This window comes from Otolemur garnettii, unplaced genomic scaffold, assembly GCF_000181295.1.
Source record: "Otolemur garnettii isolate 467f Iridium unplaced genomic scaffold, OtoGar3 scaffold00073, whole genome shotgun sequence".
In the NCBI taxonomy this organism is placed as follows: Eukaryota; Metazoa; Chordata; class Mammalia; order Primates; family Galagidae; genus Otolemur; species Otolemur garnettii.
This window is the reverse complement of record NW_003852468.1, coordinates 3,469,111-3,485,254: the sequence shown is the minus strand read 5'-3', so window position 1 is coordinate 3,485,254 and position 16,144 is coordinate 3,469,111. Positions and strand designations below refer to the sequence as shown.

At 37.4% G+C, this 16,144-nt stretch overlaps 1 protein-coding gene and 1 pseudogene across 2 annotated transcripts in view; one reads left to right on the top strand and one right to left on the bottom strand.

Annotated features, from left to right (window-relative positions):
• Positions 1–8,423, top strand: part of WDR3 (WD repeat domain 3) — a 32,892-nt gene extending 24,469 nt beyond the window's left edge. For both annotated transcript variants that reach the window (XM_003793817.3, XM_023515509.1), the window contains exons 16-27: positions 245–301; positions 1,127–1,227; positions 1,439–1,550; positions 1,690–1,824; positions 2,105–2,155; positions 2,660–2,725; positions 3,218–3,310; positions 3,757–3,804; positions 4,440–4,483; positions 6,120–6,248; positions 7,620–7,713; positions 7,973–8,423. In XM_003793817.3, the coding sequence (XP_003793865.1) occupies positions 245–301; positions 1,127–1,227; positions 1,439–1,550; positions 1,690–1,824; positions 2,105–2,155; positions 2,660–2,725; positions 3,218–3,310; positions 3,757–3,804; positions 4,440–4,483; positions 6,120–6,248; positions 7,620–7,713; positions 7,973–8,128 (1,086 nt within the window). In that variant the 3' untranslated portion in view covers positions 8,129–8,423. The remainder of the gene's footprint in view (positions 1–244; positions 302–1,126; positions 1,228–1,438; positions 1,551–1,689; positions 1,825–2,104; positions 2,156–2,659; positions 2,726–3,217; positions 3,311–3,756; positions 3,805–4,439; positions 4,484–6,119; positions 6,249–7,619; positions 7,714–7,972) is intronic.
• Positions 8,424–14,218: 5,795 nt separating this feature from the next.
• LOC100942313 lies at positions 14,219–15,391 on the bottom strand (annotated as a pseudogene).
• Between the last annotated feature and the right edge of the window lie 753 nt (positions 15,392–16,144).

The window sequence follows — 16,144 nt, the reverse complement described above, 5'->3', positions numbered from 1 at the left end:
CACAGGGTCTGGATAGTGCACACAGGGTCTGGATAGCATGCACAGGGTCTGGATAGCGCACAACAGGAATTCATAGTCAGTTGTCTTCAGTAGCTTCATTGTCATCTTTGAAGGTGTAGACATAAGTTTATCCAAAAGTGTGTTTAATATTTTAATGTTACATTTTAGACACACAGATAATTATACCTGTATTTATTTCATAGGCAGACATGAATTATTTGTATTCTTTTTTTTCAATGTTTAGTTCTTTCTCTCACTTTATGGACACAAACTGCCTGTTATATGCATGGACATCTCTTATGTAAGTAAAGTTCAATTAATGTCCAATAACATGTTGTCTTTTCTAACACAGACACTTTCTTAGTTGGCTTGTTGTCTTCATTTTAGAGTATTTGTTTTTTATCATTTTGTTGTATACCTGATTTTCTCCAAAAAGTTATAAATTAATATGTATTGTATCTTGAATATATGTTACTTTAAGGTATTTGGTATAATTTTACAAATATCTCAGTTAATCCCTATAATTCCCAAATTCTACTTTGTTGTCTAAAATAATGTAATTGGTGGAGTACCCTAAAATGTTAAAGGCTTTTAAAAATGTATTCCCTAATGATCTGAAGGATAATACTGGTGAGGAAGAAGGAATTTGGCTTTATGTTTGGTTATTTATGGCATTTTGTACTATATATACTTTTAGTGTCTTGACCACATAAATTTTTTCCAGTGTCTAGTTATGATTAGGAGTGTATTGTACATTTGAAAACTATGGCTATTCTGTGTGAAAGGAATTGCCCTCCCAGGTTTCAGTGCACCAACAGTTAAGTTATAGTGTTGAACATTTCCAATTTTTTGTTATGTTAACCATTTGAACCAGGCATTGAAATCGGAAAGGTCAGAAATAAAGAGAGAACATGGGATTCAAGGCTAGGTCATAAACATCCTAGCAGATTCTTAATTAGCTCTGTAGGTAAAAGAATTAAGTATTCTTAGTAGAGAGATGAAATAAATTCTTTTGGCTTTATTCAAATGCTTTTGAAAGAAATGGGTTAAGCATTCTGGTTAGGTTTATTTTATCTAACTTTTAAAATTCAGATGTCAGGTAATGTTTTACTTCTGTTTCTTATAGGATGGAGCACTAATAGCAACTGGGTCTGCCGACAGGAATGTGAAAATCTGGGGTTTGGATTTTGGGGACTGCCACAAGTCTCTCTTTGCGCATGATGACAGGTGGGTGTAATCTTTTCACAGGTCTCCTGCAAGTAGCATTTCCCTAAAGCATCTTCATCTATTAGTTAACGTTCTCAGACCCTGATAAATTGAACGTTTTAAAATACAGTCAGATAGTCAGGAACTAGCTAGTCAAAAACTTTGTGTGTATAAGACTCATTTTACTAACCAGGGATTTTAATGACATTTGAATTCTTCTCTCACTTTTCAGTGTGATGTACCTGCAGTTTGTACCCAAGTCTCACCTCTTCTTCACGGCTGGGAAAGACCATAAGATCAAGCAATGGGATGCAGACAAATTTGAGCACATACAGACTCTGGAGGTATCCTCTAACCTGTTTTGCTAGCTCAGGACTTAAGCATGTTTCATTACCTGCTAATCTGCTAATATAAACAAATAGCAAGCTGTGAATGAGGCGTCCTTACCTTAGTTTTCGTTTGTGTTTTTTTTTTTTCCTCCAGGGGCATCACCAGGAAATATGGTGTTTGGCTGTAAGCCCCAGCGGGGACTATATTGTATCATCGTCCCATGACAAATCTTTGAGACTTTGGGAGAGGACAAGGGAGCCTCTTATACTTGAGGAAGAAAGGGAGATGGTGAGGACGCTGGGCTTGGTTACAAATACGCCTGTGCATATCTGACAGGCTGTCCCAGTTCAAGGTTTTTGCCTTGTGCAGTCACACCCCACTCAGTGCAAGTCCAGGGTCCCACAGGAGGTGTTTCCAAGACCACTGTCACCCATTCCAGAAACTGGGCAGAGATGAGGACACTGTGAGGGAATTATGTTTTGAAAGAAGCAGCTTCTCACTGCTTCATATCACTTTATATGGAGACTGTTTTTTTCTCTCAAATTAACTTTTCTTTATCTCATGGCAGCAAAGGGAAGCAGAATATGAGGAGAGTGTGGCCAAAGAAGACCAACCAGCAGTAAGTAAATGTTTTAGAATTCGGAGCTTGTGCCTTATAATCACCTTATTGAAATTCACTATAATTTCAGGAATTTCTAGTAGAATTAGAATTGGGGCTAGATGCTAAAGGGATTAGCAGCTGATATGAAGAAAAATCTTTGTGTTCCTTTCTATTCAACTGTATATTCTAATTTTGTGGGGGCAAGTGATTGACCAAAATTGGTATTGAATCATTTTTATTCTGGCTTTATTTTTCCCTTGAGGGGCATTTAGGGAATTTAGTTTCCTGTAGGACAGAAGTAAAAATAAGAAAAGAATTTGAGAAATTGGACATTGTCTTTAAGCATTTGTAGGATATTCTTATAATAATACATACAAAATGCTTAGGCTAGTGCCTGGCCCTTACTAAGTAGCTAACATCACTGTCTTATCACTGTGTTTTTCTATAGCCTCTAAGATAAACTTAGTGACTCTTTTAACTCTTGCTGACACTATTGTTCAAATATCTCTTTGTTTCTGGCAGGTTCCAGGGGAAACTCAAGGTGACAGTTACTTTACTGGAAAGAAAACTATTGAAACAGTCAAAGCAGTAAGTTAATATGAAGGTAGTATCTCACTTTTTGATAGGATCTCTACTCTTAGTAAAAGTTTTAGTCTATGTTAACCAAATAACCATTTTGTGGCATTAAGTTGATTACATTTAAAGATGGAACTCGTAACCTCCTGTTTTATTTCCTTGGAACCAAAGACAAAGAGTAGTCCTAGATCAGTTTGATTTCTAGAAAGAAAAGTGGGATTTCCTTTTGAAAGTAGACAGCTCCTTTCAGGAGTTCTTGGGAACTGCCCTCCTCAGGTGTCTAGAGGTGGTCCTACCTGAGTTCGTGACGCTTAGTCTCCTCTCTGTAAATTAAAGAAACCACAGATGTCTTTAAATCCGGCTAGGCACTCTATTGGCACATCTTTATTAAACTGATTCAAGCTATTTCCTGAAGTCAGTTTCTCAGGCCTTCCTGTTTCAGTATTCCGGGGTGATGGAGGGTGTTGTGATGATGATTTCCTTCCTTTGTCATCACTTGTGTAGGCTGAGAGGATCATGGAGGCTATTGAGCTATACCGAGAAGAAACTGCAAAAATGAAAGAACACAAAGCCATTTGTAAAGCAGCAGGGAAAGAGGTGAGATTGTCTGTTATGCTCTGGGAAGCACTTAGAAAGTGAATTCCTCAGTAGAAAACCATTGTTTTAAGTTTATGTTGATTAAGATTAAGATATGAGATAAATGCAGTGGTATCTTTTCTAACTCAAATATTACAAGAAATTGAGATCTATGGGAGGAAAGAAGCTTGGTCTTATAAAGAGGACAAGAAGGAAGCTTGGTCTTAAAAAGAAATTGGGTCATTTATTATATTGAATAGAAACTCACAGTCCTACTTTGAACTAGGGAGGCAAGAGAACCCATTTCAGTTATGCATTGTTCAAAGTCATTCATAAGTACTTTAGAAACTAATAGTCCTGCTAATTCTTGTACATCTTTCAGCTTATTGTAAAACACTGTTACCACCCTGTTTGCACTATCAAAGTCTTGTTTTTTTTAATGACTTGGTTTAATAATTCCTTCATAGGTTCCTCTTCCCATCAACCCCATCCTGATGGCTTATGGCAATATCTCAGTGAGTAGAATGTCTTAACAGTTTCTCCTTGGGTAGTCAAAAGTTACCTTCAAGAAGCATTACAGTTTGGGGATGGTTATATAGGGAAATACTTTGCTTTAAAAATCTCCCTTGAATCTTGCCATCCTAGTCTAGGATATTTTGTTTTTCAAAAGGACCACTTTAGCGTAACTTCCCAAGTCAGTCTTTTTGGCTGGTCTGCCCTGGTATTCTGTTTTTCTAGTACTTATTTATGTTTGGTGTCCAAGGTCCTCTGAAGATCATAGTCATCTAAATGAACTTTGGAATAAGCCTTTGAAGGAAAAATTGGCATAAATCAGTCATATAAGATAAAGGAAGAGAGAAGGGAAGAGGAATGGGAGAATGCCTCTCATTTAGCAGTCTCCAATTAGTCTTTTACTTGCATGTCTCCTGGTAAGGAAGCTGGCCTGACTTAGAAGACAATGTAGTTGGTAAGGGGCAGAACTCAACTGTGAACCCAGACGGGGCCAGCTGTACACCCATGTAGGTCTTGCCATTTTAGAACACTTTTGAAGTGACAGAGAGGACTCTCTGTTTTTCAGGTGGTGGAAGTTAGAGGGCTGTAGTAGAAATGAACCAAACGTAGCACTAATAGTACTATCCTTCCTTTATAGCCTTCAGCCTATGTATTAGAGATTTTTAAAGGGATCAAGTCAAGGTGAGTCCTAGCACACAATTGCTGTAATCTGTCAGCTAACATGTATCAAGTGCTTATCCGAACATGAAATCTATAGAAATTATAACTGATGGCTATCTTCCTTTTGGTTTCACTATGTCAGAGATTTGATGGAAAATAATAAATTGTAATGTTCTTTATAAAGTATCAGAACTAAGAGGCTCCTTCTAAAGTATGAAGGGAAATAGTATTTTTAAGGACAAATGAAGGGAAGTAGTTATTTGTAAGTAATAAAATAATATACAACTCAAGCAGAAGTACCAACTGTTAACGTGTTTTGTTGGATTATTTCCTTTGGTCTATTTTTTTGTGTACATAACACTATTGGAATCATATTGTCTATAGTTTTATACCCTATTCTTTTTCCCATTATTTCCTGAATATTTGCTCATTATTGATACTCTTCAAACACATCATTGAATTAATTCAAATATTCCCTTGTTCAATTACTGTTGGATTCTGCATTTGTTTTTCATTTTTTGCTATTATCAGTAATGCTTCACTGAACGCCTTTATACACACAAATCTTTGTCATCATTATTGATTATTTTGCTTCAGAGTCGTAGCAGCCTATTAACTGATCAATGGGCATAAACTTTTTAAAGGTTTATATTGCCAAATTACTTTCTGGTACTTGTACTGATTTTTTACCAGGCTTTTGAAAATTTGGTGCCAGTTTGAAAGGCAAATGGTGGTATTGTATTATTTTCATTTCTTTTGATTATTAGTAAAGTTAAAATGTCAGCACATTGACCATTTGTATTTTTTCTTGTAAATTTTTAGTTCTTCCTTTTTGCTCTCTACTAGTTTCTTTTATTAGTTTTAAGGAATTCTTTATGTTCTTTGTCATAAATCTTTGGAATAATGTATTATTTGTGATTTACTTTTTGATTTATGAGTTTGACCTACTGAAGGCTCTCATTTTCATAATCATATCTAAATATATTCCTTAGAAATAAGCAAGACCTGTCGGAGGATAATGACAAAACTTTATTAGAGAAATGTAAATGCAGTATAATAAATTCCAAAATGGGAAGATTCTGTGTTTTTAAACAAATTAATTTTTCTTAAACTAACAGGTCTGTGATGCCAATTGAAAGCTTCTTAAAATTTCTAATTAGAATTGATGAAGTGATTTCAAGTCATTCTAGAGCTAGTTCTAGAGGGAGCTGTTCTCCTCAATTAAAAGACTATAAAGTTAGCAAAATTCAAGTAGTGCAGGGTTGGTATTAGGATCAATCATTTATTGTAATAGACTTAAAAGCCCTGAAACACACTCTGTCATATGTAAGAATTCAATCTATGGTAAAAGTATCACATAAAGATGGAGTAATAGTCAACAAAAGGCTTTGGAGAAGTTGGTTATTTGGAGGGAAAAGGTTAGATTTTCCTACCATGCTGTGGACAAAATGTACTTCAAATAAATTACAATACTAAATATAAAAAAGAAAACATTGAAAAAAGAGAATCATCTAGAACACCATTGAATATTTAATTTAACTCTGAATGGGCAAGATCTATTCAGTGTAAAGTCAGTAGAAAAAAAATAATAAAGAAAAAGATTTAAAATTAACCATGTTAAGAAATGTGACCTTTTTAATTTTTGTTTTTTCTTCAGTGAGCTGGAAGAATCTCTGCTTGTGCTGCCTTTCTCGTATGTCCCAGACATTCTTAAACTCTTCACCGAGTTCATCCACCTGGGGTCGGACATTGAACTTCTGTGCAGGTGTCTCTTCTTTCTCCTCAGGTAACATCCTTTCCAAAGAATACTGTGTCTCTTCCGCAGAACTGCTTTGTTAGTACCTTAACTGAAGCTGTCAGCAATTTGGGATTAAGAAATCTTACATTTTAGTTTCAGACACTGAATTTTAGCTCTTTCTGGCATAAAGTGTTTCTTATCCTTTGGAATCAATCTTGCCTTTACAAGGATGGTGGCAGCCCATCTGTGAGTAGCATGTGTGGGAAGTGCATTGCTCAGGAGCGCCTCATCAGGCTGCACGTGAGACAGCAGGTGGCCTGTCACGGGAGGGTCAGTGGGCCTCATTGGTTGTGTTTGTGTTTAGTAAGTTAACTGGTTTGTTGGTCCTCATAATGATATTTTAAGGAAGTCTGTTTAATTTCTCCAGGACTTCACAGGTGCAAATGGAAGCATAGGGATCATATAGAGAGGTAAACGAAGGAAATAAAGAGAGTATGCTCATTAGGCTGTGTTCGTAAATGTGAAGAATTCTCTGTTAATGCATGTATGTATGCGAGAAGAATATAGGTACAAAAAAGCTTAAGAATGCACGTATTCTGATCCCTCTCTCTGACCCTCACTCACAAGCTGTTCAGCAAAGAACAGTAGAGATGAACTGAACATTCCTTAAAATACAGTTATGAAGACAAAAACTGGTCAGCAAATGCCAAATAGTTAACAAGTATATTTAGTGAATTAGCCTGCTTTTATGATTCTTAACCCTCCATTCCTTATTTTCTATCAAGGTAGCAGCAAGAGAAGACAGTGACAGGTTTATATTATTCTGTTGTTATATTCATAACTTTGGTGAAGCTGTGAAATTCATATACAGTATTATTAATACTTTTTTACTGTAGTGGCGTCTATGCTATTGATCCGGGTTGCTGGTTCTGAGAGAAGCAGCATGATACTTTTATCAGAGACTGGAGCTGGGGACTACCTGGTTCATAGATTCAGCACGGTCACACCGTCTCTGATGAATGGCTCTATAACTTTTTTCTGTACCTTAGGTATTAGAAATATTAATAAGTATTGAGTGGCCATTTCTTAGAAGGCTCCTTCTCTTTGGGCTTTCTGTAAAATACCATTGTCAAAATCTGTGGCCTGCTGGAAGATGTCTGGAGAAAGAATTAGCTTTGCAAATGGGTTGAGTGTACCACAGGTCTAGGATAGTATTTTAAAACTTTTCTTCAAATTGAACTGGAATTTTTGTTTGTTTGTTTGTTTGCTAGAAGCATTTTTATACTCCCATGATAAGATGAAATGAATCTATTTGTGGTTGTTGGTGCTTTAATACTGTTTCTATTTGCTATTTCTAAAAGGAACAGGTAGGGTCAGAACCTCTTTTGGCCACATGGCTCTGTCTTGTTTTTCTCTTAGAATTCATTTCGGACAGATTACTAGCAATCAAATGCTTGTGCCAGTGATAGAAAAGTTAAAGGAAACAACGATTTCAAAAGTCAGTCAAGTCCGGGTAAGTGTCTTTGTATATAGATATTATATGAGGCAAAATCCTTGTGTGTGTGTGACTTAGAGTCAGTCGGGTCTGCTGTGTTTTGTCTTTAGCCTCTGAATAGCTATGAATCTGTATTTGTAATAAGATTATTTATGTTGGAATTGGTAGGAATTAGAGAAAAAAACAAAAATAACACCTGAAACTTTGGTGTCCCCGACTCACATGTGCTGCTAAAGTGGGGAAAGGTTATTCATTTTTTTCCTGTGTTCCTCCCCAGGATGTCATTGGCTTCAACATGGCAGGTCTTAATTATCTCAAGAGAGAATGTGAGGCAAAAAGTGAAGTCACGTTTTTTGCTGATGCTACTAGCCACTTGGAAGAGAAGAAGAGGAAGAGGAAAAAGAGGGAGAAGCTAATTTTAACATTGACTTAGAACTGAAATGTTTTTCTCTTTCTACTCATTCCATTAAAGGACTTTTAAATTAAGCAACAGTAGAGTTGGTGTCATCTTAAAAATACCAAATAACAGAAGATTGTGTTCCAGAAGATCTCAGGATGTGGTTCCCAGCTTTGCCTGAGGGATTTGCAAAATGGGATTATGGGCTGGCTCCATTTCTTGGATTTGAAAAGCTCGATTAATTTAAAAATCTTTCTGTGCTTTCAAGGCTTGGGCCCTGCAGGAGGTGTTCTCTTTATATTCTAGCAGGGAGTGAAGAATTTTTAAATTAGGTATTTGTCTCATTGGAGTTAAAGTTAACATTTCAAAAGTCTGTTATATTCCTTTTATGGCAGGTAATTTCTGTGATTTGTTACTTGTTTATATCTTACCTCCTATTGAAATAATGAGGTGCATAACCGATTGCCTCTGCTGCACATGTAGCGTCACGGACTTGCAGAGTTAAAGGACCATAAGAAAGTACTGAGAGCAGCCTCCTTAAACTGCTGCAAGCTGTTGTATTTGTATATAAGTATCCTAATTGCTGTTTATACTTTTCTGAGTAAAATAGTTGTTTCTGATTAAAGAGTAGTCAAGCTAAGATGCCTTGCCGGGTTTCTGTGTAGTTAATATACTGTGTGTGTGTGTGTAGATAGACATATATGGTTTGCCCTTGAACAGCGTGGGAGGTTAGGGACACCGCCCCCATCCCCACCCCACCCCACAAAGTCAAAATAACTTCTGACACCTTAAAAAACCTAACTACTAGTAGCCTAAAGTAGGCTAGAGAAAAGAAAAATGTTATAAGAAAATCATAAGAGAAAGTATTTTTACAATATTGTATTTATCAGAACTATAAATTTCTGTTGTCTGTTTACAAGATGAATCCTCTGTCTAGAAGGGGAAAATGCAGCTGCAGATCTCAACCTAGGGTTCCCGTCAAACAGCTCAGCATTTTCCTATAACATCATGACTTTACTCTGCTTCCCAGGAGCACTTCATATAGGTCCCATGGCGATATGCAAGGTTAGTAACATTTCACTAAACACGATGGAAAAACACAGGAACCTTGAGAGACCACCTCTTACCTCAAGGTACATTTCACTGGAGAGAAGAATGGCCTACTCAGGAATTCTTAGCATCACGTGGCATTTTAAGTGGATACAACATTTGAGCTATGAAAGTATGACAGTAACACTCTGTGCTATGGGTAGTTGTACACTCATGACTTAGGACTGTGCCTTCACCTTGGCTGTTGGCTTAAGTTTCTCTCAGTTGTAGATGTCATTCTGAATGGTCTATGTATAAATTTTGATAAATTTAGCTTTTTATAATTGGAATGTATCTTATGGGAGTAAATGATAGTAGACTAGTATCTACATGTATTTTATGCATTTGTGACCTACCTTTTAAAAAACTAAAACTTTGCAACATCTCCAAATTATTGCAAATCTTTAAAAAAATTAATATATTTAATAATGTGTTTTAGTGAAAAAGTTTTGCGTATAAAATGTATCTATGCAGTTCAAACTGGTGTTTAAGGGTCAACTGTAAGAGGAGGCGGAAACATTATAGGAAAAGAGATTGACACAGAGACCTCTCAACCTGGATGTCCTTTGAGGAAGTTTTTAATTCACTAATTCAAAATTCCTTGTTGTAGGTCTATTTATATTTTCTGTATCTTCTTGAAACAATTTTGGTTTTTATTCTTTCTATGGATTTATTTGTTTCATTCGAGTCACTGTGCTGTGGTGCTGCTATTTTCCTCCTAGGCTCAGAGCTGCAGTTCTTGTGGCTTGGCAATCTGGGTCTCAAACCACAAGTTTGTGAATGTTTCTAAGCATAACATAATCATGGGAGTGAAGTAACAAGTACAGTGTCATTTGTTGGGCAGAATAAAATAAGTGAATTTTGGCATCAAGTTCCCAAAGGCTTAACTATGAAAAGGCAAGAAAATAGGCAGTGCGATGCATTCTCAGAACTCTCCAAGGAATTGGTCTTGTTTAGGCTGCTGTTCCTGCCACCAGGGAGAGGAGTTAATTGTTGAAAAATTATTTCAATTTTTGATGAGAACAGAGGCTGAATCCATATCCTGTTTATGGAGTTGTTCTATAGAACATAAGGAAATTACAGCATTTCCCATTACCATTTTTGATGGTTTTTCAAGCAAAAACAAGTTCTATAAAGATGTTCTCAATGTTTATGTAATTAATAATTGCTCTTACAGACCTGGCGTGGTGGTTCATGCCTGTAATCCTAATGCTCTGGGAGGCCAAGGTAGAAGGATCACCTGAGCTCAGAAATTCAAGATAAGCCTGAGCAGGAACTAAACCCCTGCTCCACTGAAAATAAGAAAATTAGGTGGGTGTTGTGACCAGTGCCTCCAGTCTCAGCTACTCAGGAGGCTGAGGCAGGAGGGTCACTTGAGTCCAGGAGTTTGAGGTTGCTGTGAGCTAGGCTGATGCCATGGCACTCTAGCCCAGGGCAACAGAGGAAGACTGTCTCAAAAAAAAAAATTTGTTCTTATGTTATAAAGTGCTGTTTTCCCATAGCTTTGCCACCATTTAGCCTGACAGTGCTATGAAATTTAACTTTCTAACCCTCTGTTGGACCTTCCAAGCTAAGTTGGGAAGACATCTGACGCTTTGTTGCATTTTACACAAGTCCTCAATTTGCTCACGAATTGCATAAAATAAAAATACATAGAACAGGAACAACTAGGGCTTCTAGGAAATATTTTTCCAAGTGATCTGAAAAAGAGGAAACTTCAGGAATATGAATTTCTTATCAATGTGATATGAAAATGATGTGCCTGGCATTCCATGACAAGAGGTTAGTAACAACGCTGAGTACGTTCTTTGTTTAATTTGAAAAACCAACAGGTTACACAGAGCTTATGGGAAGAGTGGACAGAGCTGATCAGTACTGTGGATGTTACAGATTTACAAGGAGGTCCAACAAATGGTGGAAAAAATTAATATTCTAGCTGATGGAAGTTGCAGTTATGAACAGCTATAACCTTTACACATTAGATTAGAATAAGAATGGAGAAAAAGTACAGACACCTTTCTTACAGAGGAGTCTCATCATTCAGCTTGTGAACAAGATGAGGAGCAGACATTCAAAAAAGAGGAAGGCCATCATCTGGCACTGAAAGAAGGTTAAATGGGAAGGTGCGTTTTATAATGCAAAATGAACAAAATCAAAGCATTGCATGGTTTGCAGCAGAAAAAATGAGAAAGGTGGAAGGAGAGAAACATTTTCTACTGAGACATGAGACATGCAAGAGGAAGCCTGGACTTCATCCTCGAGATTGCTTCAAGAAGTATCATACTCAAAAAACTATAAACAGAAATAAGCCACTTTAATTATTTTATGGAACCTAAAATAGGTAATAAAATCAAGTGAGTTCATATTTATGTTTTTCTCTTAAAACTATAATTGACCAACCTCTTTCCTGCCCCAAATGAGTAAGAGCTGGAGAGTACACAGGTGGCAGAAACATTGGATTGGAAAGGGATTTTTAAGTTGTTTCTGTCTGGTAAGTGTTACACTAACCAAAGAGAAGGGGAACTTGTGATTAGTAAGTAGCTAAATTGTAATTTTTGTTCAAAATACTCGAAACCCTTTAATCCTAAAGGTTTAAAGTCAACAGGTACATTAGGAAGTGAATTTTAAGCCAAGCAGATTTCTAGTCATTTGTCAGCCATTGGCTGTGTAATCCTTAACACTGAAACCATTTAATGAGTAATGTCTTTTGCAATGATGTAATAAGTTACCCTTAGAAATTCTGTGATTTCTATAAAGAAAAGCCTCATGAATGGTTTATTAGTGTTAGAACACTTAAACTTATTTGAAAGCTGTAAATATGTGTATGTCCATCCATTTAGAGAAAATATGCTTAACAATTTTGAGATTCCCTGGCTGGAAGGTAGGTTCTTTGTGTATTTGGTATTAAATTGTTTCTCAGCACCAAGTGTCCTAAGTCATGTCTCATCCCAGAGGAATCTAGCACTTGTTTAGCAGAGAATCTAGGACAGTACCTAAGGAAACAGTGGTTTCCATCCCTGGGTGTCAGGCTGTGCCTTGGGGTCCACTTGCCCATCAGCTATAATTGATAAGCTTGCTCTGTGCAGCCTTTTCAGGCCAGGTCACCCTTAGGAGAGAGAGGGGAACTGTGGGGAGGGGCGTAGGAAGAAGCCCCTGGAGCTGCATTTACCATCCACTCTCCACTTCTTTTCCACACAATTTAAGATCCGAGGTTTGAGATAAGACTAATGTTCTTAAAGTTGGTATCTCAGTGTATCCCAAGTTCTTTCACTTTACTTAATGAGGATTTTCAAGATCCCAGCAGCCCTGATGTGTTTTTTTTATTTGTTTGTTCAAAATGGGAAACTAGGTGCTTTTTTAAATAAGTTGTAGTGAGGAGAGTTCAAATCACAGCATAACAGAACTCGTGTGAGTGAATCAATGCAGTCTGTAGCTAGTATATCATACCACAGTATTATCCAGTTAAGAAAAAAAACAGTTGAAAATATACATTTTAATTCCCTATGAATCAACTGTAAAATCAACACTAGGAGAACATGGAAATAGTTAAACCTAATGAACCTACAGAAAGATATTTAGGAAGTACTTTTTCCTGCCTACCAACCTCTTCAAACCTATGCTTAGCACATTTGCAAAAATACAATACAACTATTGCAATTATTACCATCATTTTCTTTTGCCCTTAGGTGAGAAACACCTGACAGCTACATGCTGAGCCATGCTAACAAAACTAAACCTTTCACTTTCTTTAACAGTAAAATTACCGTTACTGAATCATTGTCATAAAAAGTGCACTCAAGTACATTACCACTCATTTTAAATAAACACCAATTTTAAAACAATCAACTTTGAAAAGCTGTATAAGTTGTTTTTTTTTTTTAATCCCTGATCACATTTCTATTTATTCACTGTAGTGGCCTGAAATATTGTATTTTTAGGGACTACCACATAATTTCTTTAAAACACATACACAAACAAACCTGTGTAATATAGAACAGCAGTGAAGCAAGAAAAATATGTGCTTGTCACTTATCTTCACTGTACATAAGAAGTGTGATAAAATATGGTACTTGTGCCTCATTAGTAAATAGGAAAACATAATTAACTCATAGCAGAGAGCACCTGGTTTACTAAGATATTACTGTTAAGTTCAAGGTTTGTACTTTCACCTCATTTCTGTATTCAGGCCACCACAGCATCCCCACCAAGGCCCTTGGGAGGCTTTGGACACAATCAATAGCACGTATTTTTCATCCAATAGTTAACAATATGTGTAATTAATACCGACTATGGGACTGCTAGTGTGATGCCAGCTCCTGAGTTTGAAGCTTATCTCAGTCTGCCCTAGAAAATAACTTGTATGCCACAGGACCCAACAATTTCCATGCTGCTGCAGTTTCACCATCAAAGAGGATCGGACTCAAAACAGAAGCTTCTTTAGGGCTTTTAAAATCATGTTGGGTTGGTTAGTTTTGTTTATCCAATTATTCACAAGCACCTCAAACTTTGAGCATTCCATTTAATGAGTGGTATACACATTTCCTACAAAGACAATTGATAATCTGAATTTTTTATAAACTTCTAAAAGAACCCATACTTAATATAGTAACTAGGAAAAAATTGTATCCCTATAAAGATCAAAAACCCAAAAACTATTTTGCTAAACAGCTTATTTATATTTATACTACTTATAAAAGTGACACCAGGCAGAAAAGAACCTGTATTCTAAATGCAGTGACCAGAACAGAATGTCTATAGCTCTTGCCAAAACACCAAAACTTCTCACATGTTTATTGGAAAGGACTTCCAAACTGTCAGCCCCCTGGCTGACAGATCAGCAGCTGGAGCTGTCTCTCATTTTTTCAACACTGACTTCTTTGTGTTCTGGTTCATCTTTACCTTCCTCCTTGCATTAAGTTGGATCCTTTTCAAGTGACCTGGTCTTTGGTTTAGGGGTCATGTGTGGAAACAGGATCTAAAACTACTTGTTGTTCAGCTTGTTTTTTACTGCCAACGTATTTTCTCCTGCATCTAACGCTATCGGGAGGCCAGTATTCCTTTTAGATCATTGACTGCACTTTCAGAGCCTTTTGAAGTTTCTGGCTTTGCCTTCGGCCTGGCTGTCTGATTAACTGGTCTAAGATGAACTACCTTTTTAATTGTATCCATCATCTCTTTAACTGCTTGCCTCTTTAGAGCTGTGACTTCAGTTGTTTCTGCTTGAGCTGCTTTTTCTTTCTTAGCACCTTTGCCACTGGGGTGGGATCGTTTCTGGACCATGGACATGAGGGATCCGTTAGGATTGGGAGGTGGAAGGGGCAGGCGGTGGAGGAGGCGGTGGAGGTACTGAATTCTCCGAGCAGTTCACTCGTTTCTGGAGCTCATCGGCTGAGTGCTTTAAATTTCTGGATTTCTCCTGAGAATTCTGTATTTCAATTCCAATTCTTTTCATCTTCTGGAATTTCCAGCTGCTGTTTGAGGTTGCGAATCTCTTTGTGGAGTGTTTCCTTTTCTAGTTGCTCCTTCAATTCTTTGACTTTTTGCTGATGCTGATTGAATTCCCTTCTTCAAGGAGCTGGGTAAGTTTTGCATCGTCATCTAAAGCTCTCAGAAGCTGCTGCTCAGGGACAGAGCTCTGCAGCAGAAGGTGACCTTGTCTCTTTAGCTTGCTTTGTTCAATGAACATCTCTTGTGCAGACGACTCTGCTTTCTCCCGGAGGGCCTTCTCCAGCTCCAGGTTTACTTGCATCTCCTCATACTCTTCTACAGCTAATATGGACACTCTATTGCATTTTTCTAAGATTTTTCTTTTTAAAACAGCATTTTCTTGTTTAACTTTATTTACTTCTTCAATTACTTCTACAAGTTTGCTCTTGAGATTTTCCAGCTCAATGGCTAATGTCTTCTTTTCCTCTGAACAGATACAATTTGATCTCGAAGTTCTTTGATTTGTTTCTGACACTGTACAGAGACACAGGACTCGGTGGCACCATCTGTGTCTGTAGTTGAATCTTCATCAATGTTTATCTCCTCAATTATTACATCTGGTCCCCTCTTGGCCATGTGTAACATGCTAATTCTTTTTAATGTTTTATTTTCTTTATTTAGCTTTGTTGCCAAAGCTTCAGCACTTTCTCAACAAGTCTTCTCTATTTCAAGATGGTTCTGTATGAAATTAACTTCCTCTATAACCATGTGAGAAATTTTCTGAAATTCCTCCAGTTTTTTAATAGCTTCATCTCATTTTTGCCTAGCTTTGTCACACTTCTTTGTTTTCTGGTTCTCTCCTCTAAGGTCTTCATATTCGCCAATTGCTCTGTGAATAGATTTCCTTAGTTGGCAAAGTAAATCATGAGTTTTGTAAGCAGAAAGTGTGGTAGCACGTCATCTTTTCCCAGCAGCTGTAAAATGGTGTCTACATAATCTTCCTCAGAGATTCTCAAAGTGGTGGCGGGACAAGTCGCCCTGACGTGTTTTGAGAACACAGCACACTCAGCCCAACCCTTGCACTGGCAGTTAGGAGCCCTTGTGTAATCTTCCCCTTGTGTGTGGGTAGGAGCTAATGGACTGGACTGTAATGACTAGAACACAGCAAATGTAATGGGATGTCTCATCCCGGAGTAGGTTACTCACACTCTCAGGCTCTTCCTGCTTGCTGGCTTGTTCTGATGAAGCAAGCTGCAGTGTTGTGAGATGCCTGGGAGAAGTGCACGTGGCCAGGAACTGAGGGCAGTCTCCAGACAATAGAGAGAAACTGTAGGCCTCAGTCTAACAGCCTGCCAGGAACTGAATCCTGCCTTCAGCTAAAGTGAGCTTGAAAGCAGATTCAGCCGGAGAATCCCACTGAGCTGTGCCTGGATTCTAGACCACAGAAGCTATGAAATCATAAATTTTTGTTGTCTTAAGCCACTAAGTTTTGGGGTAATTTATTACATGGCAACAGGTAACTAATGCAGCTTCTAT